The sequence below is a fragment of the Podarcis filfolensis genome (genome assembly GCF_964270895.1).
Source record: "Podarcis filfolensis genome assembly, chromosome: 7".
In the NCBI taxonomy this organism is placed as follows: domain Eukaryota; kingdom Metazoa; phylum Chordata; class Lepidosauria; order Squamata; family Lacertidae; genus Podarcis; species Podarcis filfolensis.
In genome coordinates, this window is record NC_139603.1 from 11,017,935 (window position 1) to 11,044,419 (window position 26,485).

Sequence of the window (26,485 nt, forward strand, 5' to 3'; positions counted from 1 at the left end):
CTTTTAAGAAAAGTTAACTTTTAAATAAAAAGGTCAGTGTGAAACTGATAAGTTTATTTCTGTTTGGTTTGATTTTGCCACCTATGTCAACATTAAAGAACACAGTTAATCTTCGCCAGGGCTTTATTTTTTTCCAGCCAGAACTCACTGGAACTAAGTTCCGACACTTCTCAGGTAGGCGCCATTGCCATTAAAAGAGAACAAGGGAGGCGTTCATGGTGAGTTCTGGCACCTTTTTCTAGAAAAATAGCATTTTTTTGCCCAAGAAAGATATGACAGGTTCCTATCCAAAGGGACTTAAGAATCTAAAACAGATCTAAAATAGACACGAGTAAACAACAGAGGAAGGGGTTGTTCAGCCACATAAGCCAGGGTTCAGCAAAGTTTTTGAGACATGGGTCGGTTCGCGATCCTGTAGATGCCGTGGTAGGCCAGAGTGCGCATGCACACGCAAACGCCATTTCCGGTGCTCCTTCCGGTGCAGAGGAAGTGTGCGCAGCTTCACATTGGTTGCAGGAGCTTCCTGCAGCCAAGGGGAAGCCGCCCAGCGTCGCGGAAGGCGGTCCCTGCTCAACTCCATGCTGGTTTAGCGTGGTGCACGGGAGCCAACCAAGCGGACAGGTGGCGTCCCCGAGCGGGTGGTGGGGGTCCACGGACCGGTTAAATGACCCCCATGGGCCGCTTCCGGCCCATGGGCCTTAGGTTGCCTATGCCTGGTATAAGCTCTGTAAAAGTAGCTCTCCAATTCTGGTCTTAGCATGGTGCAACTGAAGTGTTTCTGTGTGTCACTTATGGTGTAATACTCCTACTGAACCATTTAAAAGATAATAGGATTTGCTGGAAGCCCTGCTATGCTACCCAAGGCCGTGATGGTCACCACAAACCTTCAGGGTGGCTTAAGGGGTATGATTACGTGCAACATCACAGGTATGCCTAAATGATGAAAAATGACCTCTGGTGATTTAGCCAGTGGTGCTAAATAAATGTGAAACAGTAGACGTGTTAATGTGGAAGGCCTTTTCCTGGTTTATGGATCTGGCAATACTGAACAGTGATGACTCTTTACTTGCTTCCCAATGTCTAGTTTACTTGCTCCCAGTGTCTACATTTAGAATGTAAGAGTCTCCAGTTGCCTGCCTTTTGCAAAAGAATTCTGTGGTTTTTTTCCAGTATTAAAAGGAAAAAAAAGGAAATACTATTATTTTGTTACAATTTCCTTCTATTTAGGTGAGATAAGGTTGACATGGTTCTTTCTAATGTACTAGGTTAACTCTAATAAAATATGTGTTTAGTCATCTCTTCTTTAGAGGAAGGAAGGCCATTTGGGAATATCAGAAAATGGGTGTAGCCAACCATTATAAATTTTAATTAGGTGCCACTGTGATTACTACTTAGCTATGAGCCAATGGTGTAATTATACCTGCTTGTTACTCCGTGCTCTTTTTCCGGGATGTTTTGAAGTATTAAAATCATTATTGTGTTGCAGTGAACACAATACTTCCAGCAGTGAAGCATTTGACATCAGCTGATCTGCCCTGAGATTACATATTAGCCAAGGACTTCAAAGATAAAGTTGCTTGCCTCTGTGGAGATGTGACGCCATAGTTGAAATGGGTCCATTTTATCTAGTCCACTGTTGCAGGATCACTTTCAGATTTTGGGGCCTGAGATGCGGACAAGGCACTTGGGTCCATCCCATTTTGCCGTGTTAGGTGAAATGGAAAGTGCTGCTTTGCCCTACCACTGTTCCCGCCGCCACCTATCGTCTCCTGCCACCTCCACCTACCCTGCCACATTCACCGCTGGCAGAGTAGCGCCGTTGCCATTGGTGGCAATTTGAGGCAAGACTGCACTGATTTGGGGTGAGATCTTGCCCCAAATTTCAGGTCTCGTGCGCTCCGCTAGATCTCGCCCAAAATGGATGTGATCTTGCTGAGGTGGAGGGCAGGCAGGGCGTTCTTCCTGGGGCACTTCTGTCGCCTGAGGCAGCAGCCTCACCCTGTTTAATGGCTGGTCTGCCTCAGTATCTGCAGTGAGCTACATTTAGCTTAGAATCAGGCCTGCAAAAAAGTCTACAAAAGTTACTAATCCACCTGCCAGCAGATGTTTACGTTAGCCATTTGCAGCCTAAGAAAAAAGAAAGTTCCAGCTCTGCTCTGCTGAGCCAAGTCAATTTGTGCCATAACTTGGGTGTGTGTGTGTGTGAAGTGGCTGCAATCTCCTCTCCCAAAGCCTGCACACTCATGTGAACTTGGCCACTATGTCACTTGTGCGTGACAAATGCTGTAACATGAAGCTTGCTGTAAAATAATCAATGGACAACTCATACCATAGCTTTATTTCAATTATGAAACATGGGAGTTGGAAAAATAGTTCCATAAAACAAGTTTGTTAGCTGCCTTTGTTCTTTGCTGCCTGCAGAATTCAATTCCCAACACCGGACTGCCCCATTTCTGCTGTGGTTGAAGAGACTGATATAGCAGAGACATGTTTTGTTGCAGCTGGGGCTGAGGAAGTCATCCAGCTGGGGTGACACAGGCGTGCCATGGCATTTATTCTTTCTGCGCCCACACTACCCTAAAAATCTTCAGATAATAATAATAATAATAATAATAATAATAATAATAATAATAATATCTTCAAGCTTCAGTTGAGATTTCTGCATTGCTGGGGGTTGGACTAGATGACCTTTGGGGGTCCCTTCCAACTATACAATTTTATGATTCTAGAAGTACAGAGTCTTGGCTAGGTCATGCGGCTACCTATATGGTTCAAACAGGGGAAGTGGGGGGGGAACCACAGACAACATTCCCCCACCTTCCCCGGAAGCTGAGGGGGGCGTGGCCTAGACGTGCCTTCTCTAGCAACCCACTGCTCTGTGATCCTTAACCCCTACCTAGCCAAGACAGGCTTGGCTGCGCGCTCCCCAACGACGCACGCGCGGCCTTACGCCGCGCTTGTGACGCGCCGCGCCGCGCTCGGGGAGAACTCTTCCCCTGTGACGCTCCCCTGGCGAGGAGGCCGCTGAAGGGGGGGGGCTGTGACGCGAAGAAACCTCCAGGGGGAGCCCGCGGCAAGGCCGCAGCGGGCCCTGGCTACCGGGAGCCCGCTGGGCCCGTTCCTTCTCTCTTCCTCTCTATCGCTCTCTCTCTCTCCCTCCGCCCCCACGTTCTCTGGCTTGCGTCACGCCCCGCCTGCGTCACCCGGACAAGATGGAGACCGCCGAGGAAGGTAACGGCCTGGAGCCTCGGGCGGCTTGTGTGAGGGGGGCGGGGGGGGGGTGAGCGTAGGGGCGGGGAGGAGCCCGGGCCGTCGGCCTGAGGGTCGCGGGTGGGGGTGGGAAATAGCCTGGCCTGCGCCGGGGAGGCGTCCCGTGGGGGTTCTGCGCGCCTCACCTGAGCTTCCCTCCCTTGGCCCGCCGGAGCGCCTCAGGTGCCGCTTCGGGGACGGTTGGCGTCGCGGGGGGGGGGGCTCTCTGTGTATATGTATATATATATTTGGCATGGGTGTGGAGGTGTGTTGTTGTCGGTCGCTGTGTGATTTGTGTGTGTCGGTGGTGTGCATGGCAATTGTGTGCGGTCGTGGTTGGCAAAACCTTACAACTGAACATCAGGGGTGCCGCTGGTTGTGGGTTGTTGGTTTTTTTGGGGGGGGGAGGGAGGCATGTTGTTGCTCTGGGTGTGTGTGTGGGGGGGAACTTAGCACGCGAGGGGCGAGCAGATGCGGCACGGGGTTGTTTTGTGTGTGCTTATTGACAGCTGTGTGTTGTTGTTGTTGGAGGAGGGGGGGATGCTGGTTCGGGATTCTCAAAAAAGACCCAACAAACACCCCACCAGAAACGGAACGCTCTGTGTGTATGTGAGAGTGTGAAAGGTGGTTGTGATTGTTGACATTTGTATGCCTACCTCCCGTCTGCAGATCTCGGGTCCCTTCACAGCGCAAAAACATAATATTAGAAACAACCAACCAACCACAAAATACATAAAAACAAGAACAAAAAAGACCCAATAAACAACCCATCAGAAACGGAACGCTCTGTGTGTGTGTGTGTGTGTTGTGTTGAAGTGTGTGTGTGTGTGTGGAAGGTGGTTGTGATTGTTGACATTTGTATCCCCCCCCCCCCCCCCCCGTCTGCAGATCTCAGGTCACTTCACAGCGCAAAAATATAATATTAAAAAAACCAGCCAACCACAAAATACATAAAAACAAGAACAAATCAATACCTCCTTGCCCTGCATCCCCTCCTTGGTAGGGAGGGAAAGGCAATGTCCAATAGGGTTGGATTGAGCTAGGTGTCAGTCCTCTGGGATAGCTCAGTCCGTAGATTTTGAGACTCTTAATCTCAGGGGCAAGTAGATCGCTGCATTGCAGGGGTTGGACTAGATGACCCTCATGGTCCCTTCCGACTCTACAGTTCCCTGATTCTATGACTGGGGTGATGTGTGTGAGCTGGCTACACTCCCCTCCCCTTCCCCCATGGTAGTGTGGATCTTAGGTAACCTTTCAGAGAGGTGAGGCTACAGTTGTAGGCAGCTGCAGTGAGCTTTGACAGCTGCTTGGTTTTTGTTTTCTTTTTCCGCTGCAAAGTAGGGCATGTTTTTTTACAGCTCACCCTCCAAAAGCTGCTGGGTGGGACATGTTCCAAAATAGTAGGCGCATAGCTGTCAACTTTTCCCTTTTCTTGGGAGGAATCCTATTCAGAATAAGGGAATTTCCCTTAAGAAAGGAGAAAAGTTGACAGCTATGAGTAGGTGTGCTAAGCAGTTTCTTGTAGGAAATGGTAACATGGTCCTGGGGTACCTTAGAAGACTAAATGGCATTAGGTTTTATAAGTAGGAGCCTACTGCATCAGAAAGTTTGTGCCACAGTAATTCCTTTACTGCTACAGCTATAGGCTTTTCGTAAACTTTTCTTCTTTCACTTCGTAATGGGAAATAAGAGGCATAACTCTGTGTTGAAAACATGGTGTTATTTCCCATCTTCTGTTTCAAAATATGATTCGGAAAATGTAGTGGATTCACCTGGTGAGATGTTTGTTGCTTACTTTTAATAATGTTTGCACTCCTGGGTAAATTGTGCATCTTTGCATTGTTCAGCTTGTGATAGAAAAATGATAGTCTCACCATAAAACTTTTCTTTTTTCCTATTGATTTCTCTTCTCCCTTTCCTCCTGCTAAACTAGTTCTGAATTAAAAATGTCATATGCTATACCTGCTTATGTAAAAAGCTTAACAGTCACAAGGGTAATTGGAAGAGAAATGCTTATTTAGGTAAAAGTTAGACAAGTGGCACACATCCTCTAAAAAAACAACTTTCTAATCCATGTCACCACCCAAAAGTGATCAAGAAATTAAGAACATTTTATGGTGTCACAGAAACATGTTTTGCTCAGATGAGATTTCCTTTAATTGAAAAAAAAGAGTACTGAGGTTGTATATGTTTTTAAATACAATTCATTCTGTGTAAAATACATCAACATTTGCTCATAAGCCAATTGAGTAGTTCCTGATTTAGAAGATATTAAATTGGATTGCTGGCAAGTGAGCTTTTTGGGGACATGTATCCCCAGAACTTCTTAACTTGCTGTATCATTGCTTTGATAATTTATTCTTGATGTCTGATTTATTTTTGGGCTTAGGAGGGGTTATGCTTACCTTGAGGTTGATGTTAAGCAGAGACCGGAATGAAGCGTAAATGAACTGGTAGCGTTGGCACCTATGATGTATAGGTTCCTAACCCCATTTGAAAATGTAAGCTGCTACAACAGCCCTCCAGGATCCGCAGTCCTAAAATTGGACACCCAAAAATCTTGATAGATAGGTCTGCTTTTCTTAAAGTTGTTGTCTGTTTAAAAATATTTTATTGTTTTTAAATTTATGTAACAACAATAATAAAAAAACACAGCATAAAGTCTTCTTAAAAAGCTTGAATACTGCAGTCTTCTGATGATTCTGCAAGTCTGTGCCAGGAGTTCATCCTAACATTGTAAAGATTGTAACCCAAATGAATCTGAGAGATTGTGTCCCAGTTATTGGTCATTTACGACCTAACTTCATTTAACTGCTGAGGTGCTGAGGAGGGTAGAAGAAACTGCAAAGTTAGTGTTTAACATTGCAGCATAGTGAAGACACGAATGGACAAAAAGGAGTGTGATGACTTGAAAATTTATCTGAAGGCCTAATCTGCACTTTCACAGTTTCCCTGGACAAGTAGAAAGTCATGTATGCCGAACCCTTTCTTCAACAAGGTTTGGCCAGATTGTTTTCCTTGCTGTCTCACTAACTGAATGGGAGCCCACAGGATGAGACTCTAATATCACTCTACTATAATATCAAAAACAGAGGCCTAATAAGCTGACTTGTATATAAAAACCAAATATGTAGATTTTGGGTCTCTGCAACTTGGTCTGGCAAATCACCACCTTGAAACGGGTTCAGCTGTTAAAAGAACTCAGTGTACACTTTACTGATAGACTGGACCTAGAGAGCTTGTCACTGGCCTTGGAGAATGAAGGAGATAAAATGAATCCTGATTTGCTCCATGTGCAGTAGAATAGTCCCTGTAATTATTGTGCGTCCTTGTGCTTGTAAGACTTCAAATCTTAATAATTTTCCATCTTAAATCTTATTTCTTAGCTCTACAGGAACATTGTGGCCTATAATAATTTTTCAGTTTAAGAGTTGCTGTATAGGCTAGCAGTTATTTTGGACACATTTCAGCCAGCTGTTACCAGGTTTGGAATAAGCCAGGATATTAAACCATTTTTTGTTTTTACATCCTGGCTTGTTTCAGAGCCGGTTACCGTACTTCCTCAGTTCAGATGGAATGGGACTATATGGTTATACTCAAGCAAAGCAGCTATGTGTGTGGGGGAAAGGCCCGTGCATATCTTGGCTTAGTAAACTCAGTCATGATAGTCCATTCTTAGCATATGTTAGCTACAATTGCTTCACTTCATGCCCCTTTCAAAAATGTTTAAATGTATATTCAGTTGTATTTTCTGACTAGGATTACTAGGTTAGAATTGTTCTTGTGTATTTGAGCAATAATAGTTAAATAACTATTTTAACCTGTACGTTAACCCAGAGCCATAAAATTAACATTTTCCCCATTAAATGTATTAAATTTTAATTTTAAAAACATTCAATTAACCCCTCCCACCACAGTGTTAAAGGATGTATTAGAGCAGGGGTAGTTAATTGTTTTTGCCCACCTTCACATTTGTTTATCTGCCTGGAGGGGTTATATGCCACCCACTTTTTCACAAATCCTGTCTCATACATTCACATACTTGGGACATACAACTCTCTTCTTCAGTACAGATCAGCCAAAAAGTGGCTTATCATCCCATGTCTGGTGACCATGAGGTTGAGATTCTCATCCTCATTAGGGTGCTTTCTGCCTACTTCATTTTTTTCGTGTTCCCTAGTGCTGCCAAAATTGGTGAGGTCTTAGGGTTCAGAAAAAATTGCCTGGTCTTCTGGTTTCCCACTCCTGTACTGAAGAGTAACATGGACCTTTATCAGAGAGCATTGTGAGATTTTCATGCTCCAAGAAACCTATAAGATACCGCAAACACAAACCTTGTTTCAAAGAACAATTTGTTACTTCTGGAAAAGAGAGTGGTGACTGTTATACTCGCTGCTTCTCTTAGATTCACAGTCCAGTATATTCTAACAGATGACAGAGACTGATTTATCTTGTTTTGGATTCCACGTAGGACATTCGTAAATGTTTTATAGCTACTGTTGATGTTTTCACTACCAAATGGACATATTCTCTCCCCTCTCCCAAACATTGGAAGCCTTTCGGGGAATGTATTTTAATTCTTATGCAATATTTTAATATAGTTTTAGATAATTCAGAAGGTAGGTCTTAGAGAGGGAACATGTTGTGTGTTCATGTGCTCCCTCACATGCCAAGCTTAATTAAACTGCTGTTGCTTTGATGTCCAAATCTGGTTACTGTGGTTTGCTTGCAAATCAGTCTCAGAATGTATCTGGGGTACTATGTCATTTTGTTTCTTTGGCTGAATTGCAGCTGGGGGATGTAGGCAAGGTGCTTGGAGTGTGGCCGACTACCTGTTTATGCAACCCTTGCTCTTTCTGGCTTACAACACAGCAGCTAAGGGAGGAATGGCCTCTTGGATTTGGGAGATGATTAAGGCCTTGTTTCACAAGGGAATTGTCCACGCTTCCTTGAAGGAGGTGTTTCCAAGATCACACCTAAAGAAACACTCCAATAACCTGAAGGTAGTGCCAAATTTGACCAGTTGCAAATCTTACCTTTTTTGGCAAGATGCTTAAGTGGTTGGTGACTGTACCAGGCATTTTTGTACAATACTAATTATCGAGATCCATTTCAGTCTGGGAATTTTCTGTGATTTTGGAATCCCTCTACATTAAAAAGCATGGTGGAAGAGGCAGGTTTTCTACACTTGCCTGAAGATAAACAACACTGCTTTATTGTTACTGTTTTATCTTTTTTTGTAAAATGCTTTGATGGTTTTTTTTACACTCAAGCAGTGCATACATTTAATGACATAAATAAATAATAAACTGGTGCCAGCAGAACCTCCAGGAGGAGTGTACCCAAGAACCAGGGTGCTATTACTGAGATGGTCCTTCAGCAGGTCATGGAGCACCAAACTTCCTTTGAAGTTGGAGCTACCAGCAAGGCTTCCCCATTAGATTTCAGATTACAGGGAGACTGATATGGGGAACAGCTTCCCTCAGACTGGCCATCACCTACTTGGGAGGCGAATCAAACACTACAAGAATATCTTATCTAGATTCATTTTCATTTTATTAGCTCTCATTAGCAACAGATAGAGAGGAGAAACAAAGTTGGGTGTCATCAGCATACTGCTAACACTGCACTCCAAATCCCCCTATGACCTTACCCAGTAGTTTCATGGAAGGAAGGAGGTCCAACCGTCTACTCCGGATTTGTGTAGGGTTGACTCTTTAGCCTTTTCTTCTCCCAAGAATATCCTGCAAGGTAGCAGGTATGGATTTTCCCCAGGGTTTACTCCTGAAGCCTTTCTCACAAATGAGTATAGCTGTAAGGTAGCAGAGGTTTAGGACCAGTTTTCTTTCTCCTAAATGAGCTATTTTCCCTGTTTGATGAGCCCCATCTGCCCCTCGTTTCCCTCTACAGCGTGTGCTGTAACTGCCTTCTTGACTGTTGGACCCGCTATTGGTCTCATGCGCTCAATCTGCTGTAGCCTGTCTTCACATGCAGGGGAAGTCCCTAACTCACTGAGGGTTTGAGACAGTCAAAGCCATATCTTGGGGGTGTAGCTGCTGTCTCATGCTGACAGCCTCTAGGAGCCACAGGTGAGAGCTGAGTACAAGATGGGCAAACTACCGCAGAAGGAGAATGAAGTGTGTCCCCCCCCCGAAGTACAACCCCTCCCCTGCACTCCATGCATCCCACTCTTATCAATACTCCTAAATCCATTTTTCCTTGTAAGGGGACAAAAAGTTGGCATGTGTGGGGTAAGGAAACCTTGTAGGTAATCTGGTCCCAAGTTATTAAGGGCTTTGTATACCTCATACACCTTGAACTTGTCCTGGTAGCATATCAACAGTCAGTGCATAGGTGTTACGTTTCTAACTTCTGTCGGAAATCATACTGCATCCAGAGTAGGCAATTGATCGGTTTCTCAGTTGTAGGAGCTACTCACAGTGCTTCTGTCTTGCCAGGATTCAAGCTCAGCTTATTTTCTCTCATCCATTTCACCACTGCATCCAGGCAATGGCCTCTCCTGAGTAAGATTTTATGGAGAAACAGAGCCGAGTGTCATTAGCATACTGATGGCACCTCACGGTGAAACTTCTAACATCCGCTCCCTGCAGCTTCATGTAGATATTAAATATCACTGGAGATAGTAGCCTCCAGGAGGCTGAAAGGCACTTGCCCCAGGCTACTCTCTGGACTCCCTTGAAGATAGGAATGGATCCACTGCAATACTTTGCCCCCAATTCCCAATCCCTGGAGCTGTTCCAGGAGGATACCATGGTCAGTGGTATCAAAAGCCAATGAGAGATCAAGAAACAGGAGGAAAGTTGCACTCCCCCGTCCTGCCCTCTGCAAAGGTCATCCATCAGAGTGACCAAGGCTGACTCAATTCCATGGCCAGACCTGTACCCAGATTGAAATGGATCTAAATAATCTGGGTCCTCCAAGAATGCTTCCACCACATCCCTCTCCACCATATTCCCCTAAAAGGGGACATTAGCAACTGGTTGATAGTTGTTCCAATCCGAAGGTCCAGAGGCGGTTTCTTTAGGAGTGGTTGCATCAGGAACCACCCCCTCATCCCCAGTCTTCTTAATAAGCTAGGAGGAACAGGATTTGATGGGGCACGTGGTTAGGATTTGATGGGGCACATGCCGCCACCATGTCCACATCAGCTGATTGCCTAAGGTGAAACCGGTCCCACAAAACATTCTCAATAGTGACACTGGGTACTTCATTTGGAGCTGCAACAGGTGCAGAGTGAAGATCACTCCAAAGACAAGTGACTTTATCCTCAAAGTGTGTTGTCAGTTGGTCACAGTGGGTCTTTGAGTGCTCCAGAGGGTTGTGTTGGACCAATGGCCATCTGAGAGAGACCCATAGTTGTCATGGAGGCCATGTTGTCTCAAGTTGGCCCGACAACAGCCTCTGCGTGACTATTGAAGTCACCCAGGATTATTGTTTTAGGATCCTTCAACAATACCACTGAGACTACCTCGGCAAGCTGGATCAGGGATACCATTAGGCAACAGGGTGGTTAGTAGCCCAGCAGCACCCCTGATCTCTCTCTCTGGCCCAATACCAGGTGCAGACCCTAGATGGGTGGGGTATAAATATAATAATAAATGATGATGATGATGTCAAGAGATATGGTATTCTTATAGACAATAGCAACGCTCCAACCCTAGTCTAGCCTGGTACAGTACTGAAAATCCAAGTGGTCACAGCTGAGTAAGGTCAGGCCCACTTTGCATTTCTGTACTGGGGTTGAGGCAAGGCCTGGGAGTCGTGCAGTAAACAAGAAGAAGCAGAAGTGAAACCAGAAACAATAACACTGGAAAGAATAGAATGCAACTGTTTTCATGCTTTGCCATACAACAAAGCAGACATGGCTGCTGCAAATGAGTAGCTGCCTTTTTTTTTTTTTTTAAAGTATGAGTCTTATACAATGCGTACTGGCCTGGATTGTATAAACGCTCTATTAAATTCTGAATTAATGAACAAGTTAAACTGGTTAGACTAACCTTTTCACTTGTGTCACTGTTTAGGAAAATACATGAAATGCCTACAGGCAACTAGATTTAATCCAGCCTTTCTGTCTTTCCCTTTTTCTTTTCTTGGTAATGTAAATTCCCTTGGTTTACATTACATAGCTTTTCCAGGGTGGATTATAGACCCTTTGGCTTTCTCCCCACATATATGTTCAGAACGTGAATAGGAAAGATACATGGGTAAAGTGCCCTTTTAGAGTTATAGTATGTATGAGAGTGTTGTGTGGAACTGAGAGTGTACTGGCTTTCCTGGAGAGCTGCCAAATGGTGTGATGCCAGCAAATAGGTCAACCTTTCTGTTAGTGCATTCATTTGGTAGTTCACAACATTATCAAGTTTCGAACCGTTGCTTCTAGTTTTTAAATTTCTTGCCAGGTAAGGCAGTGATAGTGATGTCTATCCTTCCACTCTCATGTAGATCTTTTCCATGCACATTATTTCATTTTTGTCACAGCTGTTAAGCTATCATAGAGCTGTCATATAAAGGACACGTTTTCCTACGGTTCTGCTGTGTTACACAAAGTGCTGTTAGGCATCCAATGCATGGTCAAGAATTGAAAACACTTAAATAATTATAGGTTTTCTTGTCACCTATGAGGATGAGCTAAGGAGATTTCATTTCTGTTTTAGGTTAGCTACAAATTGTGACACCTGAACCTGGACAAAGTTTGGTTAATCTTAATTATGGTTTTCTGAAACAAGCCAACTTCAAAGCATTGTTTGTGAAGCTGGCTTGTTTCAACAAATGGTAGCTAAGATTGCATTTAAAGTTTGAATATAATGCTAAACCACAGCTATTGCGAAACTGAAGTTTACGACCTTTGACATTTTGTGAGGAGCGTGTAAACCCAAGGCTCACTTTGGCTTGTCTACCCTAATGCTAAACCATCGCTTAAGTTAGCATTACATATGAATGCAGCCTTGAAAATGGATATTGGGACTGTATTCCATTGATGCCTGTTACAAATTAAACCCTGTTATTAGGGAAACTTGGATCTATACCAGTTTTTGCCAGCATTGAGGAGACTGCTGTATTTGGGAGTATTTTAATATTCTTCCTGTGTTAGTGTTAGATTAATCAGGGCCATGGCTGAATAGTAGAACACTTTCTTTACATGCGAAAGATTCAAGGTTCAGTCCCTGGCATTTTCAGGTAGGGCTGGGAATGAGCCCTGCTGGAAATGCTAGTGAGCAGCTGCTAGTCAACATAGAATGCTAAACAAGGTGGACCAGTGGTCTGACTCAGTAGAAGGCAGCTTCCTATGTTCTTGATTGAAACCCCATGCAATGTGAATTGCTGCAGTGTTTTTCAGATTATAGGAGAATGCCCAATGAAGCTTCTAGGCTTCAACATTGGACTGGTCAATATAAGAGCCAGGAGTAGAACTTGCTATTGTTACTTCCTTTGTGGCTTGTTAGAACATCCTGCATTTGAAGAGTACTCTTGCAAAACTACTTGTTTAAGAACATCTGCCAAAAAGTATTTTTAATGCTCTTGTTTTAAATATAGTATTTCACCTATTTTTGTTATCTTAAAATAATAACAATGCACCAATGACAGATTCAGGGGATAAAAGCTGACACTTATTGATCTTCCTTTTTTTTTTACGATTTAGGAAAAGTTGATACACCAGGAAACTTAAAGAAGTATCTTATTATAATGGAAAGCATTTCTATTAGTTTTATTCTGTATTCTATTTGTGTTTAACAGACATATGCAGAGTATGTCGATCTGAAGGAACTCCTGAGAAACCTCTCTATCATCCGTGTGTATGCACTGGCAGTATTAAATTCATTCATCAAGAATGGTAAGTTTCAAAATATGTCAATGCCTATTCATATATGCTTACGGCATGAAATCGCTATGAACATTTTGGGAATCTGGCAGATAAATAATGCTCTGTGGTTCCCAATTGGTGGACCACGAACCCATAAGCATAGGTTTACATGTTAAGGAAGTATCGAGGTGTGGAGAAGAAAAACTGCATATATTATTTTTAATCCCTGTGTAATTAATGGGATTACACAAGAAGTATCTGAAACCCCTTTATAGAATTGAAAGATATTAAGGGTATATTGTTTTTTATTAGAAGGGTTAGATCTATGTATTAATAGCGTTTAGTGTTTTAAATGCTTGCTCCTTTTTGTCATTTCTGTGGTTGTATCCATAGCTGTTTGTGTGAGACTTTAAATTTCCTCATTGCTTCTCATGTGCCCTTAAAATCTGTTCTGAAGTGTTGGGGGACCCTCTGGTGCAGATTTAGGGGGCTTTCAAGGTGCTACAGGGATGAGAAGAGGAAGGTGAAGGGCCAACTTCAATAGTAGAAGACATGTAATGCGGTGTTAGCTTCTGCCCTGTAAATTTACTTTGTATTCAATCCAAGGAGATATGTCAGTTTCTCCCTTGATGGCATAGCCCCTTAAATAATATAGGAAGCCTCTGTAGAGGGTCCCTTCACATTTGAAAACAGAGAAATGTGGAACACAAGCCTGCTTCTGGAAAGGGCTTGATGAAGAAAGCCTTGCACGTGTAGCACATGGTCCTTTGCCCTTTGCATTAGTCTTTTTTGATTTGAAAACTTACATGCTACCTTTCTGCTCTAGTTGGCATTTAAGAATGCCTTTCATAACTGTAGCCAAGTAGCTGTATTTGCGGTTTCTGGAGAGCAGTGCTCTTGAACTGTATGCCTATGCTCTTCAAACATGTTCACTATCAACAAAACAAGAGTATTTAAAGAAAGGCATTATCTCTGTTTTTCTATCCCTCTGAATTTGAATTATTAATGTTTTTCTTAAAAGTATATTTTGCTGATTATTTTGCTGCATTTTCTTAATTTCTGACTCTCAAAAAATAACTTGTAGATTTTAAACTGTAGATACACTGTACTCATGTTTCTTTTTAATTGCAGCTTAGTTCAGTGGCTCAAACACAGCAGAAAAGAATACTGTGAATTATGTAAACATAGATTTGCTTTCACACCAAGTAAGTATATGGTGAGAGTTTGTGATGTGTTTAAACAAACACTTTTCTTTATGGTGGTTTTAGGCTACAGAGAGTCTTCATGTGAATTTGCAGGTTCACCAGCAGTGTTCTTGTCTCCAGTAAACTAAATATTGTAGGCACTGCACTGTCTCTAAGCTGTGTATCTGAGATAAGGCCAAGTCATTGTAACCCCTTCTGAAACAATGGTTTGACTGGCTTGGTTGAAATCCGACAACAGCACTAGAAAATCCTTCATGTAAATAGCATCCCATATGATACCACATTGTTTTCATTTCAAAATAACACCCATACTGCTAGTGAGCATTTTGGAGTTTATGGATGTGCCACCTGACACAGCAACACTTTCATAAGTAAGGCACATTGCAGATTGGCTTTATCTAAATTGGTCTCTGTCATTATTTTGCTTTAAACCTATAATGATAGATGACTATGTAGTATTTTCAGTTCAGTGTCATGGGAAATTTTGCAGTAATACTATGATGTTTCTCATAAAAACAATTCAGAGTGGTAGAAGTAAAATTGCAATCCTTTCTGTTCTTTCTTTTCTTAGTTTATTCCCCAGATATGCCTTCTCGGCTTCCAATCCAAGACATATGTGCTGGACTGGTTACAAGTATTGGCACAGCAATACGATACTGGTTTCACTATACACTTGTGGCCTTTGCATGGTTAGGAGTTGTACCTCTTACAGCATGTAAGTATCTCATTTTGTAGACGTATAATATGCATATGGCTGAGCAGTACAAGAGGGAGGGGAAACGTTTTATTGTCAGGGGGCTCTCAGAACCATGGTTAACAGTAAGCTAGTTAAGGGGGAAAGTGTTAGAAGCTCCAACCTTCGTCATATCCGGTTCTTAATCACTGAATTTCAGAAAAAGCAGCTATGAATGCTGTGTGCATAATTCTTCAAAGGTGATTGGAAAACACAAATATCCCTAGTGCTTGCACAGAGAACAGTGCTACACCTGGACCTTTTAAGCTGCCTTCTGAGGCGCTTTGTGTAGGAGTTCACAGTAAGTTTGCTTTTCTTCTAGTTTAGCCAGGTTGGTATTATAGATGCTGGCAGAATGGCAAGAGCTGGATTTCCTCTTGCCTGTGCTAAAATTCTTGTAGACGGCAGTCTTAGATTTTAATTGGCGAAAATATGGTGAAGGTTATTCTCTGGCTTGCATGTGCCTTTTAATCCTCACAGCTTTAACAGTTTCTTCTCCTGTGGTCTGTTTGCCTGCATCTCTTAGAATCATAGAGTTGGAAGGGACCCCAGTGGTCATCTAGTCCAACCCCTTGTGATGCAGGAATCTCAACTAAGCCATACGTGACAGATAACCACCCAACCTTTGCTTAAAAACCTCCCAAGGGAATCCATTCCACCGTTGAACAGCTCTTACTCTCAGAAAGTTTTCCCTGATGTTTAGTCAGAATTGCCTTTCTTGTAACTTGAATCCATTGGTTCAAGTCGTACCCTCCAGAGTAGGAAAAACAAGCTTGCTCCATTTTCCATGTGACAGCCCTTTAGATATGTTTAGATGGGAATCATATCTGTTCTCAGACATACCCAACTCCCTCAGCTGTTCCTCATAAGCCTTGGTTTCCAGATCCTTTTTCTGACCACGTTCCAGCTTGTCAGTATCCTTCTTAAAATGTGTTGCCCAGAACTGGACACAGTACTCCAGGTGTGGTATTTGCATATGTTCCCAGGTTATACAAGAAACATCTGTAACAACTTGTTGTAGTTAAGAATAGTTTGGGTAATTGGGTCGAATATGATTCTCTTCCTTTGAAATCACACATAGATGCAAATGCTCACAGATTCTAAAATATTCACTGCTTAAGAACCTGATACGAGGAAGTTTGGAGCTTTTGATGCCTTTCCCCTAAAAATTATCTTAACGTGCTATTTGAAATCAAGGTCTGAAGCAAATGGAACTTTTTCCAGACTTAAGGGATGAGGGATTGGTCTGCAAAAACACACTGCTCTCCACCCCAAACCTGCTTTGAATTCCCTCATCTTACTAGGCTTGTTACTGAAGCATGGTTAGCCTGTTAAAATGAACTTTAGGATACTCCTAACTCCCCCAAAGAACCCAGGTTTAATTGGCGGAAACTGCATTTTATTGTCAATTTTTACTCCTTTAGGCCGTATCTACAAGTGCTTGTTTACTGGCTCTGTGAGCTCACTACTGACACTGCCATTAGATATGCTGTCAACGTAAGTATCAGCTAATACTATAGATATTTCTACACATTGTGTTCTAAACAGCTTGCTGTTTTTCTCTTACAATGAAAGAGATGGGAGATAGGATAGAAAATTAAAGAATGTAGCATTATTATTATTTATTCCTCTTTATGGTCCTCTTAAGATGAGACTGTCTGCTTCTCTGCCTGGCTAGTGCAGCAGTTATTCAGCTTATGCTTGTAAAACACACTACATTATTGTGTACATTTTAAAATTATTGTTTATTTTAATTGTTTGAGAGTCTGTAGCAGAAAGGCAACCTTTTAATTAAAAATAAGTAGTATATTGGAATGGAATAGAAAATTCATGCAAAAATTTATAATGTAGAAATAAAATGAGATGTATTTATTTATCAGTGTATTAAATAATTGAGCTTAATGCAAAAATATACAGGGAAGCTATCTATGGCCTGTAATGATCCCCAGTGTTAATTCCTACAGCATCTCACCAACCTCTGATATCTTGCTCAGTGCACTTTTCTGTTCAGCTCAAAACCTCCAGGACGTAATAAATAAGAAAGTAAATGTCTTACACTGCCTTATTTTAAATGCTTCATTAACAAAATAAAGGATCAGATTAGTATCGTCAGGTGAATGAAGATGCTGGAGAAACTTCTAAGTAATAATTTTGTGCAGATAGCAAGCAGCTTGAGATCAGCATGACACATTGAATAGATTTAAATTGAAATAACTAAAGGCTTCCACAGCGAGATCTTCTACTGGAGATCTTGACTTGTTCTTTTGTTCAAAATCAGGTAAATTTGGTACCATTAAGGAGGTCTTACCTAAGCGTGGGTGACTGATTGCAGAGTGAGTCGACAATGATTTTGCATTTGGAACGTAACAGTTGTGATAATGGGTGTAAAGAATGTGTTGGTTGTCTCTTCAATAGAGAGAATTTACTGGCAGACTGTTTGCAAGGTTGTTTTGTGGTGACGTGCACGCTCTGTGCATTTATCAGCCTTGTATGGTTACGTGAACAAATTGTCCACGGAGGAGCACCACAGTGGCTGGAACAAAATCAGCAGCAAGCCATCAATGGTGTTGGGCAACAGAATGAGGTAATATGTCTTTCAGTTTTTCGGTTGTAACTTTCAGCTTGAATTCCTCTCTATTGCACATTAGCTTGTTCTCTACTCCCCGCCCCCTGCCCCCAATATAGAATTGTCTAACACTACGTAGATAAATACACATATCCTGTTGCATAATGCATTCTTCTGGCAGAAGCTTCATTGACTTGTGGATTGCACTTAGTACCAGCAACTTTCCTACTGCAGTGGTACCTCGGGTTACGAACTTAATTTGTTCCAGAGGTCCATTCTTAACCCAAAACCGTTCTTAACCTGAGCTGTGCTTTCGCTAATGGGGCCTCCCGCTGTGCCACCACCGCATGATTTCCGTTCTCATCCTGGGGCAAAGTTCGCAACCCGAGGCAACTACTTCCGGGTTAGCGGAGTTTGTAACCCGAAGCTTTTGTAACCCGAGGTACCACTGTATAGTGTTTTGTTCTGTACCTTTATCAAATATCTTAAGAGTCTTTGAGTGGCTGCATTCAGATAGATCATTAAGCTGTGCAACACTGTTTGTGAAACTGACATAGCAGCTGTAATACCAGAAATATTTAGCGGGATATTTGCAACAGGAGATAATGTGCCTTATTTCTACAAGAAAGATCCTAGCTTAGGAGGCTGATATTACAGAGGTGTCTGTAGAAAGTTGTGTAGTGTAGTCTCCATGGTTTTACTTCTAAAGGTGCATATGTTACAAGTTCTATTCCCTGTCCTGTTTTCACAGTAAGGATATGAGAGCAAAGAGGGAACATGTTAAACTCCTTGTCATAGCTTCAAAATCTGAGATCACTGTGGATAGTAGCATCTAAAGTAGCATCTGAAAACTAATCTAAAACATGGTTCTTCTCAATTATCACAGTGAAATGGGGTCCCTCCCCCTTCAGCCTGCATCATCTTTCTTAAAACATCCAGAATAATTTTCCTATTTGGGGCTGTACCTGCCCAGTCTTGATCAGATTGAAGAAACTGGCATCCTCTGAATTTTTGAGAATAGATTTATTCCAGTTGCTCCTCTTCACCTCTTAGTTTAAGATACTCTTCCCCAGGGAAGTCACTCAGGTACAGCTTGAGAAATGGACTTTATTTGCTGTAGCTAATGTCTCATATGGGTATGGATTTGTGTATATCAGGGAGACCAAGCTGCAGATGTTTCTGAGAAGCAGAAGATATCACAATGTGGTGATATTTTAATAAGCATCTTGCTCTGGGGCAAGGCATCTTTACAGTCTTTACTAGATTCCTTCTAGCCATCTTTCTAGATAGGATAACGTTGGACAAGAAGGAAATCATAATTTTTAATGGACATTAGTTTTCACTCCATGGCAGTAGAGGCCTGCCACACACTCAACCATCTTTGTTTTATCTAACAATTTTCATGCACATGAAGCTGATGCTTACATGCTTTATTAAAACATTTCTTTAAATTCTGAAGAGTTGCATCATTCTGGCCTTCTATTTTTTTTTTTGCAAATCTATGATAAAAACAATTCAAATGAATTTTCTTAACACTCAGATGTGTTGCCTGACATTTCTAATGATGCAGGAACGCATCATAGTATAGCAGAACTCTTTAAGTTGTGTTATTTTCCCTTCTGTGCCAGGTTCAGGGTGTAGGAAATGGAGGTGCTGAAAATGCTGCACTTGACCAGCCTGCAGACCAGCCAGCTGAGAATGCAGTTGTAGGTGAAAATCCAGAAATCCAGGAAGAACAACCAGATGAAGAAGAGGAAGACAATGAAGATGAAGAAGATGTTGTAGTAGAAGATGCTGCAGATGCCAACAATGGAGGGCAAGGTATATTACTTACTTTTTAACGACCATATTTGTACCCTGTTCCAGGATAATAGGGTTGTGTTTTGGCTATTTGATTTCATGACTTGCTTCCTGGAAATTTTCATAAGAATTTGTAAAACCTGCCATGCATCAGTAAAAGACAAACTTAGCCTTAATGTTTTTTTATGTGAACCTTAAAAAACTAATCTATTGTAATTTGGTGAATTGTGGGAACAATGCATCAGGTTTTCAGGGCAGTTGGTTACACTTAACCTACTACAAGCAACAAACTTGGCAACCATTTTATTTGAACATGCAGAACATATTTTATTTTATTGTTAGAACACTTGTGTGCCTTAAATTGGCCGTAAGAGGTCTGTCCAGTTATTCAGTGCTACTATCCTGGTTGAGCTATACTTTTAGCTATTTTAAAATTTAATTATCTATTTAGATGATATGAACTGGAATGCTTTGGAATGGGATCGAGCAGCAGAAGAGCTTACATGGGAGAGAGTGAGTAAGGACTATATATTTTGGAAATGCTGTTTGCTTTGAGTCATTCAGACATGGTATGGCTTTAATAATGCCCATAATCTTGGAACCAGTTCAGGATGCTTTTCCGTACTTTGACCTTGGATAGATATATCTGAACCAGCATCCTCCACCGTGGCCTTTCCTCATAGCAGGAAACCATGGTTGTCAAATGATAGGATGATGGCTCCTTTTTAACAAGGAAAGTGTTCTCTGGGGTGGATGTGATTGAAATGAGTGAAAAGGGGGTGTTTGAGAGGAGAAATATATAGTGTGAAAAAGCTGCTTGTGAAGACAAATTGGGAATTGGGAAGTGGTGAACAATGACAAAATTGAGTGTCCCCTTCCCTCATGCTGCTTCTCTGATCCCAGTTACCTCTTGAAGTTACAAAAGAAGAAGAAAAAGAGGTTTCAGAGGTGGCATGGCATGCTTTGTCAGAGTAAAATTCATTTTTCTTGCGTAACTAGGCAACTGTGTTCCTAGTTCCTGTGTATCACTGCTTAATACAGTTTCTTAAGGCACATGGCCGTCCTTGGAGAATATAGAAAAAATATTGTCAAGGTTACTGTGAGAGAGATTTCTAAGCCGGCAATCATGAATGATTTCTGTTGGACATCTAGAAACTCATGTGAGCTTTGACACACACACACACACACACACCCTCATTTGTGTGAGCTGTTACACCTACCACTTAACATTTTATTCTGTTGCACTGCAAAGAACATAAAAATAACACATTTCCTATATGTGCTAAATTCTTTGAACTTGATCCACAGTTTTAAGCTAGTTATATATTTAGGGAATCCCCTAAGCACCAACTGTTTGGCAGGTGAGTGCAGGTTCATGTAACATCTGCCTGGCGGATCTTAAAGCTTATTCTTATATGAGTTTGACTCATTCTTCTTATCTGTTCTTTGCCACAGTATTGCCTGGCAACAGATCCAGCCTGACATTGTCAAGTTTGAAAAGCTGCTCCCTAATTGTCCCAGTTGGATGAGCTGGCTAGATAGCCATGTAGTGAGGAATAGAATAAGGGCAGGGCTAAACAGACCGTGCCAACCTGCTCTTCACTAAATCCTCTTTCCAAAAATGTGAAAAAGTGGAAGAGAGCTTAGGGGACTTTGTGGTTCTCTGCAACCTCTCCCACGTATTGTAAAAAATGATGGGGGATAACAGGTCCTTGACATTTCAGAGACTGCTGAATCTTATGTGAATGTAGATGATTCTGGTTACTGACAGCAAAATCATCTCTTACTTCTAGATGCTTGGACTTGATGGATCCCTAGTTTTTTTAGTAAGTGAAGCTTTATTGCACTAAAACTCTGTAGTTGGATTGTGTCTCGCATCATCTGTTTGTCTTCTTGATCTATAGTCTTCAGTATATTTTCTTACTATATCAGATACTTTCAGTTCATTTTATTACTGAATCAGAATAAGTAATAGCACCTTTATTCCTGTGTGATTATGCTAGGCACTTTTGGAAAAAATGTGCTTTATATTGTGTCTCTCTGAAAATTTGAACCTGCAATATCCTTTGTCCTGTTAGGAGGAAAACTAATACACTTGGGCCAAAAATTATTATTAATTTTTATTTGAGAAAATCTTTAACATTTCATTACCTACAAATTAGTGGCAAAATGGGGTGATTGGTGAGAACACAAAATAAGAAATTTAAGTTACTTCTCAAATACTTTGATATTGCCATTTCTGAAGCGTTCCCCTTTCTCTTTTAGGAACATGTATTCTGGGTGGTGTCATTAAACACACTGTTCATACTTGTCTTTGGTAAGTGACTGCATTTACAGTTCTTTCAGGATAATTGCTGTGCATATGGGCCCAAATTAGAGTAGAGCTGGATTAGTTTTAAGCAACAATTCTGTAATATTCTCAAGAGATGAAATTCTGATTTTCTTTGCATGCCTTTCCCAATGTGCAATGTTTCCAGTAATCAAACTAAAAGTTTGTGAAAAGCATTAAAAAAGCACTTGAAGTATTTCAAATTTCTTTTGTTTAAAAATGTGTAAGTCTGTGTAAATGACAGTACACAATGGTATCAATTTGACATCACAGCCCTAACATCTTAGAATTGTTTTTTATTTTTTTTACCAGAGGTTTATTTCTGTTCTCTCCCCTATCCCTTAGCTGCACAAGTGAAGCATGGAGTGCTTTTGTAGTGTTTTATAGATGGATTGAGGGACGTGGGTGGCGCTGTGGGTAAAACCTCAGTGCCTAGGACTTGCCGATCGCATGGTCGGCGGTTCGAATCCCTGCGGCGGGGTGCGCTCCCGTCATTCGGTCCCAGCACCTGCCAACCTAGCAGTTCGAAAGCACCTCCGGGTGCAAGTAGATAAATAGGGACCACTTACTAGCGGGAAGGTAAACGGCGTTCCGTGTGCTGCGCTGGCTCGCCAGATGCAGCTTGTCACGCTGGCCACGTGACCCGGAAGTGTCTGCGGACAGCGCTGGCTCCCGGCCTATAGCGTGAGATGAGTGCACAACCCTAGAGTTTGGCAAGACTGGCCCGAACGGGCAGGGGTACCTTTACCTTTTACCTATAGATGGATTAGATAACGGTAGAAGATGATTTCAGTAATGGCCTGCTGATTATGTCAGTCTGCCATCATTTTGTGACTGGTGGGGACCTCAGTAATTTCAGCTGTCTTGTGTGCTCTAGGGGTAGAATGATGGAAAACTTTTTGTGTTGCTTTTGTGTAGCTGGCTGAACGGATAACAGATAAAGATTTTTATCCTTTTGCTAGCTCATTAAAAATTATTTTAAGCCGCACATCAGAGAATTGATAAAAAGAGTAAACTCCATTAAGTTTTTTTTCCCTCCCTTCTCCCTCCTAGCGTTTTGTCCCTATCATATTGGTCACTTCTCTATTGTTGGGCTAGGCTTTGAAGAATATGTAAGTATATTATTTATTTATTTATTTATTTATTTATTTATTTCAGCATTTATTTAAAACTCAACATGCGGGAGACAAACTACACAGTTTGTCCCACAACATGACTTTTGTAGAAAGCACCAGCAGGGTTTTGCTGCTGCTGTCATTGCCCACAAAAGCTCAGCAGGAAGGGATAGAAATCACCCCCTTGTTGAAAAGAATAGTTTATCTCCCTCCCAATGAGACTTATTATGGAAGGCAGCCACAGCAAGGTGCTTCCACCTTTTGCAAAATGTCCAACCCAAAGCCTCTCTTACTCAAGTTCTCTGCATATACTATAGGACTTGGGAAAGAGGAAGAATTGGTGGCAACCACAAAGTATGGCTTAGCCAGTAAACCAGGCCAAAATCTGTGGAACTGTATATGGAATATTAAATCCTTTTTCAGGTGTGAATCTGTATTTTAAACCAAGCTTTATTTCTGAGACTTCTGATTCTATCTTGTTCACAGTAATATTCCCCGCCCCCCATTAACAGTGACCCAGTGGCGTAGCGTGGGGGGTGCAGGGGGGCCCAGCCGCACCGGGCGCAACATCTGGGGGTTAGGGTTAGGGGGCGCAAATCCACGGGTTAGGGGGCACAAATCCACGGGTTAGGGGGTGCAAATTACTTGCCTTGCCCCGGGTGCTGACAACCCACGCTACGCCACTGCAGTGACCTTGTTATGGTAATATGTGACTCCTTCATAGATAACAGTTAAAATTTGTGATTGATCCATGGTAGCTGGCTGGGGATGATGAGGTTGGAAATATAAAATAATCATGATAACTTGCAAATATCAACACATTTTGGTAGTCACAAGTGGTACTGACATATTTTATTCTACCCTATCAGTGTACTTGGTGCTTTACAAACCTTCAAAAGCAAAACTGACAGATTTTTACTCCAAGGAGTTCACAGTCTAAACATGTTTTTGTTTTCTTTAGGTTCAAGCATCTCACTTTGAAGGCCTAATCACGACAATAGTTGGCTATGTACTGCTGGCAGTATCACTAATAGTTTGTCATGTATCCTTTCATAAGTACTGACTGCACATGTTTTCAGTGTTTGATCTATGGATGGTCATTGCTAAGTATACAGGGTGGAATTCAGTGTTGCACTATGATGAACATTTTGTCTCCACAAGCATTTCAGCTTGCTAGATGGTGCAATCCCTCGTGTGCTATTCTTTGGGTTCCCCCAACCCCCAGAGACAGTCTCAGGTGCGTGGGGAGGAGAGGGGAGAAAGCCCCATTGCATAAGTGGAAGTCCTCATTCAGGGCCTCTTCTGATGGGGCTGGGTAGGTGAATCACGACCTTTGCCTAAGAAACAATGATTTTTGGTCTTTATCTCTTTATGGGAGCAGTGTGGGCGCACCATTGGGAAACTCATAATTGCAAGTAAGATATTAGGATCATGCTGTAGGATTGGAGCAACCTCATTCCTGTTGAGGCACAAATTCCTTCTTCTCTTGCCCTGATTTCTTACATCGGTAGCAATGTTAACCACTGTCAAGCTTACCAGGGTTCCTTCTTAAGAAGGCTTTCGTACTCGCTTCAAAACCTGATTCCAAGTTTTAGTTAAGAAGGAACTCTTGATAACTTTTATCATTAACAATGTTGGGGTTGATGTAAGAATTAAGAGCGGGTCTGGGCAAAGGAAGCATGCATTCCTGTGGTCCATTTCAGATCTCCCAACTGTAGTTAAGGGGTACCAAGTGTTGGGTCCACAGTGACCATATGTGTTTGTGAGGAATATCTTACAGTTTTCAAACATCGTTTAAATCTATATTTAAGTGAATACTTTCCCCTTCAACCAGTTTCCTATTTCCAGGCTTCTAGTTGCCCAGTACTCATTCCTATGAACTTCTTCTGCCCTCTGCTTCACAAACCAGTATTTCACTTTCCTTGACCATATTTATACAGGGCTTGGCAGCACTTGTAAAATTTCAAAGATCACGTCGCTTGCTTGGAGTGTGCTATATAGTTGTCAAGGTATTCTAGCCTTAAAAAGCAGGTCTATTTAATAAAACAAATCAATATTCAGTAGTTGGTCCAAATAAAAAAACCTGTCTTTCCCCCTCTGCAGGTGTCATTGTTAGTGGTGGTAGAAATTGGTGTTTTCCCCCTCATCTGTGGCTGGTGGCTGGACATATGCTCTCTGGTAAGATTAGCATTTATTAGGAGACAGACATTTATCACTGCATTCTAAGGGGCAGTCAGGAGGAGGGTTGCTTGTGTAGGTTGTGTCTGTTAAATAGGACCAGTAATGCAAAAAGAAGTTACGACTATTAAGAAATTATTGGACCCATCTTTTTGCAGTGGAAGGGCTGTTCTGCTGGTGGAGAAGAGAGGGTTAAAGGGTCCACTGCTGTCCTGCTAGTGATGGAAGCAAAAACCAGCTGTGTAAAGGGAGGTGGTGGGTCCACAGGATCCTAAGCCTCCTTGTTCTCCAGGCATAGTTCAAACAGGTTATTATGACTATTATGAGATTAAAGGAATCCTATGCTTCCCAGGAAGGATGCTGGAATCGAGGTAGTTAATCCCCTCCCATTGCATTCAGTTTGGCAGAGGAGGATGGGTGGAAGAAAATGGAATATGACAGCGGGGAATCCATCCCCATCTCCTGGCCTGGCCTCATTGAGCCTGCAAGACATAGGAAGTGGCAGTAGCCCCGTCACAGATTCTCCATCTCCCCCTACCATCTCCATAAGGTTGCTGCACCTTAATCGTTAGCTAGTTTTGCTGCAAATGTGGTTGACCATCTCCAAAGACTATGAATCCTCCATCTCCAATAGCTTTCTTAGTGATTTTATACCAAAGGTGATTCATTTTAAAAGGCTACAGTTCTGTGCTGAAAACTGACATATATATGCTATGGAAAATCTGTCTGTTAAGATTTGTTGTGCGAGGGCTGCATTGTTTTTTCACCATTGCTAAATGCTGTCTACAAATATATATTTAGAACTTCGCTGTTATGTATAAATAAAAGATGATGCAATTTTACTAGTTGCTGAGAGTTAAAAAGAATTACTTCCCTGTTTTAATTTTTTCATAGGAAATGTTTGATGCTACTTTGAAGGATAGAGAATTGAGCTTTCAGTCAGCCCCCGGCACTACAATGTTCCTACACTGGCTAGTGGGAATGGTGTATGTCTTCTACTTTGCTTCCTTCATTCTCTTGCTGAGAGAGGTATGGCTTGACTGAAGTGTGATTTTCTAAAACCATATGTTGAAAGAGTGTGGCTCTGGAATGGCTAATGTCATCCACATTTCTATTTTTGTGTTCACCTCTGTTCACCAGCCTTTGCTGACAGGAAATAATTTGTAGGGTGGGACAAGGTGTTGCCCTACAACTTGTACTGGCTTAATAAAGAGTGTCAGTCTTGTATATGCTTGCTATTCTGCAGTGGAACAAGAGCAGTCCAACGGCTGCTGCTTGCAGATTCTATGTTTGATCGAAAATTGCACAAATTGCTTGTAAGGGCAGGCAGCAGAGTTGGCTGCTGGGTGGGGAACTGCAGGGAACCATCTCTTGGTGAGCCATGGCCTGCTGCGTGAGAACATGCATTGTATAGCTGAAGGGGTAGGGGGTATTCCTTGCAGACATTGCTTCTGGGAAGTGAATGTGAGAACTGGGAACCCTCAAGG

The 26,485-nt window shown here is 42.0% G+C and overlaps 1 protein-coding gene across 1 annotated transcript in view; it reads left to right on the plus strand.

Annotated features, from left to right (window-relative positions):
- Nucleotides 1-2,892: 2,892 nt before the first annotated feature.
- Nucleotides 2,893-26,485, plus strand: part of MARCHF6 (membrane associated ring-CH-type finger 6) — a 43,383-nt gene continuing 19,790 nt past the window's right edge. The window contains exons 1-15 of the mRNA XM_083624626.1: nucleotides 2,893-3,231; nucleotides 13,006-13,102; nucleotides 14,204-14,277; nucleotides 14,849-14,992; nucleotides 16,435-16,507; nucleotides 17,426-17,594; nucleotides 19,205-19,397; nucleotides 19,828-19,889; nucleotides 21,170-21,202; nucleotides 21,642-21,693; nucleotides 22,759-22,817; nucleotides 23,782-23,862; nucleotides 24,761-24,829; nucleotides 24,924-24,998; nucleotides 25,893-26,027. Of these exons, the coding sequence (XP_083480752.1) occupies nucleotides 3,213-3,231; nucleotides 13,006-13,102; nucleotides 14,204-14,277; nucleotides 14,849-14,992; nucleotides 16,435-16,507; nucleotides 17,426-17,594; nucleotides 19,205-19,397; nucleotides 19,828-19,889; nucleotides 21,170-21,202; nucleotides 21,642-21,693; nucleotides 22,759-22,817; nucleotides 23,782-23,862; nucleotides 24,761-24,829; nucleotides 24,924-24,998; nucleotides 25,893-26,027 (1,335 nt within the window). The 5' untranslated portion in view covers nucleotides 2,893-3,212. The remainder of the gene's footprint in view (nucleotides 3,232-13,005; nucleotides 13,103-14,203; nucleotides 14,278-14,848; nucleotides 14,993-16,434; nucleotides 16,508-17,425; nucleotides 17,595-19,204; nucleotides 19,398-19,827; nucleotides 19,890-21,169; nucleotides 21,203-21,641; nucleotides 21,694-22,758; nucleotides 22,818-23,781; nucleotides 23,863-24,760; nucleotides 24,830-24,923; nucleotides 24,999-25,892; nucleotides 26,028-26,485) is intronic.